General features: G+C 39.9%; 1 protein-coding gene across 1 annotated transcript; it reads left to right on the plus strand.

Moving 5' to 3' along the window:
* Nucleotides 1–3,388: 3,388 nt before the first annotated feature.
* Nucleotides 3,389–4,342, plus strand: OR6N2 (olfactory receptor family 6 subfamily N member 2). The gene has a single exon (NM_001390984.1). The coding sequence runs from the start codon at nt 3,389–3,391 to the stop codon at nt 4,340–4,342; it is 954 nt and encodes a 317-aa protein (NP_001377913.1).
* The last annotated feature ends 596 nt before the right edge of the window (nt 4,343–4,938 follow it).

Genomic DNA, 4,938 nt, shown 5'->3' on the forward strand with positions numbered 1-4,938 from the left:
GTTATGGGAGGGTTGGGGTCATGTTTTCAGAACCGGAGTTCAAGAGTCTGTGTTAAGAAGTCACTGGAGATGGGGAGAGGGGTGGGTGTAGAAGAAGGGATAATGAGATGGCAAGGACTTGGGGAAAAGCCTCTCTGAGACCAGCTGGTGGAAGGCAGACTTCACTTCTATCCAAGTTCCCTCCCAGGGGCCTAGCCTGAGCCTGAGTCTCATCTGCCTCTGGGGCTGGAGCTCTCTCCCTTGCCTGTGCCCCTCATGGCCTGAAATAGTCAAGGTTAGCTCTGGGGACCCTGTCCCAGGGTGATAGGACTCACTGAAGAGGAAGAAAGACTCCTAGATCCAGTCTTGATCTCCCACATATATCCGAGCCAGGCAAGACAGAAGCAGATACTGAATGATGCTCAGCGGCTGGTAGGTGATCTTGGAGCTACGCTAGCTATAGTGATTTGGGATCTGAAAGGTGGGATCTATAATAAAGGTTTCAAAAACAGATAATATTTTGAAATCAGAGAATTGGTTTAGTAGAAAAATGTCTTAAATAACTGGGACTTGGAAAGTCCAATTTTGGGAATCATAGAGTATCAGATTTAAAGAGACTTTAAGAGCCATCTGGTCCACCTTCCTCCCCATGATACTTAGTAATTTACTCTACAAACAAGAGATTGGATAACGCTTGATGTTGAGAGACAGTCAGTTGCCCCGTGTGCTGCCACAGACTGGCTATGTGCTTGCATGGATGGCAGAAAGTAAAGGTTTCTGAAAAAATCATTCATGATGTAGGAGCTGTGACTAAGAAGATTTAATGAGGTATCGTATCATCTCAGGAGCAGCTGTATTTGAAAAGACTTCACCTAGAGAGGACTATATACAGGGTCTCTAATTGAGGGTTAAGGACATCTGATAATGTAAGAATTTAAGATCCGGAGGTCTTCAGAGTGTGTCTGAAATAATTCCATGTTTGCAAGATCTTACTCAACCTACACATACAGCTGGCTTCAGAAAAGCTCATTTGTAGAAAGATGAAACATCGTCAATAACGGTTACCTACACACAAAATATGATCCTGAATTTAATTTCTCTGAGTGGGTGGGAGTATGATGAGTTCTTCAACAGGATTAGGGAAATGGGGGCAAGACAAACCTTGAGACGCTAAGTTCATTTAGATTTATTGAGCTTGAAATGTCAAAAGGACAACGGGAGGAATCTAGTTAGCTTCAACTAAAAAACAGAACAAAGTCATGCTACAGAAAAATTCAAGTACATTCAAGAAACATTAATTGAGTTTACAATTCTATGCTCATTGTTCTAGGCATTAGTAGGGCGATATAAAATAATTAATGAAGTACTACATTTACTGTCAAAGATCTTATCAATTTCTGGGAAATACAGTATGCTAACTGGATGCTATGTTAGGAAGATGTAGAAAAAGAAACAAGGAACTTTTTCTGGGGGAGTAAGTTCTTCAGTGTAAGGTTTCACTGAAGAGCTGACTTTTGACCTAATTTTGAAGGATGAGAAGGAGTTGCCAGATGGAGAGAAGAGAAAGAGGGGTAATCCAGAAGAAAATGGTTAAGAGGGGCAAAGGTGCCAGAAATGTAATGAAGCAAAGATTTCTGTGGTAACATATTTGTCTCCTGTAATTAGAGAGGTGAATGTACAATCCCTTTAGAATAGAAAAGATTAAAGAAGAGTGCCTTAAACACTAGTTGCTTTGAATCAGTTTAGCATTTTAAAAAATCAAATCCAGAAGTTTCTTTCCACGGCAGGGCATTTGGGTTTGGGAGGAATATTTGGATTTGAGTAGTATAACTTGAAGGGAAAGCATTAGGGGTCAACTAATTATTAAATTAATTGTTAAATTAATTAGTTTGATTTAACAATTAGTTTTTATTGACTATCTTTAATGTGACAGCCATTATGGCAAGGGTTAGTATTACAAAAATAAGCAAGAGATTGCAGTTTGTGAGTATGGAGGCTAGAATTTGGACAGCCCTCTCCAAATGCAGTGCGGTCTATGGGGTCTGATGTGACTGACACTGTCTACCATTTTTATGCATTTAAAGTCACATTGTTTATGTTTCCTTGTTGTGGTGATTTCTTTTCTTTTCGCATCTATTTTCCATTTTGCTTGAGAACAATTAGAAAGTCAGTACTTTTTTTGTATAAAATTTTACCAAGCCAGCTATGTATTCCTCGTCTATATTGATATAACTAGTTTTCTGAAAATGAAGGATTTATGCTTATTGCCACTTCATCATGTTTGTTTTTCAGTCTGCGTTCTCTCACCAGATGTGTTAACCGTCCCACTCATCTTTCCATCAGCAACACTTGCAAGGCAAAGTCACACCTTCCTTTCTGAGTTTGAGGTTAGAGTAGTTAAATATCAGTGATATTTTAAAAATCTGCATCTGATCATGTCATTCATCTGTCTAGCATTCTCCAGTGGCTCCCCACACCTTTTGGGCTGAGGTCCTAAATCATTAGGTGAGCTCACCAGTTGCCTTACCATACAGGGGATCGTACATTTCCCTAACTCAGGCTGCTTCCTGCTCAGCACCTGCATGTGTGCTTTCTGTCTGAAATGTTTCTTTTCTTCTTTTATCTCACTAACTCATTCTTCCCAGAAGGTTCAGCTCAAGTACTTGCTTCTCCAAGAAGCCTTTCTCAGTCATTTTAGTCTGAGAGACGTGACCCTTCCTTACCCTCTGTAGTGTTCTGTACTTCACAGGCTGTGTTGAGATGACTGACTGATGTCTGCTTCCCTAAGAGGTCGTAAGCATTCTGTGGCAGAGACTGCACCTAGTTGAATTGTTTTCCTTATGCCTAACACATGTGAATTTGATAATTGTTTATAGAGGTGAACTGAACAATAAGACTTGCCACTGCATTAATCTCATATAAAAATTTACCTTTTTCAGACTTGACCGAAGGAAAAACTATGACCCGGGGAGGGGGGATAAAATGTTTGTGGAAGTCCATATAGTATAGAGATAAACAGCATGGAATTCGAGTGCATAAATTCAAATTCTGTTTCTGTGACATGGTATGTACATGAAATAGAAAAGTTTCATAATCTCTTCATTCTCTCTGTTCCTGAATTTTCTCATCTGTAAAATAGGTATCACAATGGTATGAATCTCATTGGATGTGTGAAAAGTAAGATATTGAATGAAAAACATTTGTAAAAATATTTGATGCATAGTGAGTACTAACAAGAGTTAGCTATTATTATTTTTAGAATAGTGTTAATAGTAGTAGCAGTAATAGTAATAAAGTGCTGCCATTAAATAATAATTTAAAAAGAACAGAGAGAAATAAAGTTTTGAGTTGGATTTGGCAGTCATCTCAATCCAGTTTTTTCTCCTTTCTTTCCCCATCTCAGTCTCCCATGGAGCAACACAACCGTTCCAGTCTAGCTGAATTTGTACTCCTTGGCTTCCCCAAAGTGGGACATGTCAGAGGCTGGCTTTTTGTCCTGTTATTGTTGGCATACCTGTTCACTATCTGTGGTAACCTGCTCATCTTCTTAGTCATACGACTGGATGCGGCCCTGCACATACCCATGTACCACTTTGTCAGTCTTCTCTCCTTCTTGGAGCTGTGGTACACAGCCGCCACCACCCCCAAGATGCTAGCTAATCTTCTCAGTGAGAAGAAGACCATTTCTTTTGCAGGATGCCTCCTTCAGACCTACTTCTTCCACTCCCTAGGGGCCTCTGAATGCTACCTTCTTACAGCCATGGCCTATGACCGATACCTGGCCATTTGCCGGCCCCTCCACTACCCTGCAATTATGACCCCAACACTCTGTGGCAGGCTGGCTGCTGGTTGTTGGGTTTGTGGCTTCCTGTGTCCCATTTCTGAAGTCATCCTGGTCTCCCAGCTCCCCTTCTGTGGCTACAATGAAATCCAGCACATCTTCTGCGACTTTCCACCTCTGCTGAGCCTGGCCTGCAAGGACACATCCACTAATGTCCTGGTGGACTTTGCCATCAATGCCTTTATCATCCTTGTCACCTTCCTCTTTGTTATGATTTCTTATGGAAGAATCATTGTGGCTGTACTGAAGATAAAAACATCAGTAGGAAGAAAGAAGGCCTTTTCTACTTGTGCCTCACATCTCATTGTGGTCCTCATTTTCTTTGGGAGCATCACCTTCATGTATGTGCGACTAAAGGAGAGCTATTCACTGACCCTTGATCGGACACTTGCTGTAGTCTACTCTGTACTAACACCACTGGTCAACCCAGTTATCTACAGTCTTCGTAACCAGGAACTCATTAAGGCCATCAAGAGGACCATCTTCCAAAAACAGGGCAGAACTAGTCCCATTCACCAATGACTTTCTACCAAGGTCCTTCTTCCACTTCAATGTTGATCTCATAAAAGCTCTAGGTACCTTTGTCCTGACCTTGAATAATCTTCTTCTATCACCACACATCCTATGGATCCCACCTCCTCTTATCTTCTCAAAGACTTTATTTCATTATGTTTTTCTTCTATTTCCTACATACTTATGCTTTCCACTTTTTACTTGATAAGTGCTTTCAACATTTAAGAATACTTTAGTATTGCCATTCTTAGAAACAAGCATATACATTTCCTTGGTCACAGCAAGAGGTCTATTTCTCTCCACTCCTTTTTACAATTAAACTTCTCAACATGATTAATGACACAATCTATCTTCTCTTTTTTGCTTCCTAGTCACCCATTCCAACTTGGCTTTAGCTCAGACCTTTTGATAAATATTTTGCAAAGGTGACAAATGACCTTGATGCTGCCAAATACAATAGACTTTTCTTGTCCTTCCTGTTTTTTTTTTCAGTTTTTTAAATTTTTTAATTTTTATTATTTTTTTCCTTTTTTTTATTGAGTTATTGATAGGTTACAATCTTGTGAAATTTCAATTGTACATTAATGTTTGTCAGTCATGTTGTA

The sequence above is a fragment of the Equus caballus genome, chromosome 5 (genome assembly GCF_041296265.1).
Source record: "Equus caballus isolate H_3958 breed thoroughbred chromosome 5, TB-T2T, whole genome shotgun sequence".
Lineage (NCBI taxonomy): Eukaryota > Metazoa > Chordata > Mammalia > Perissodactyla > Equidae > Equus > Equus caballus.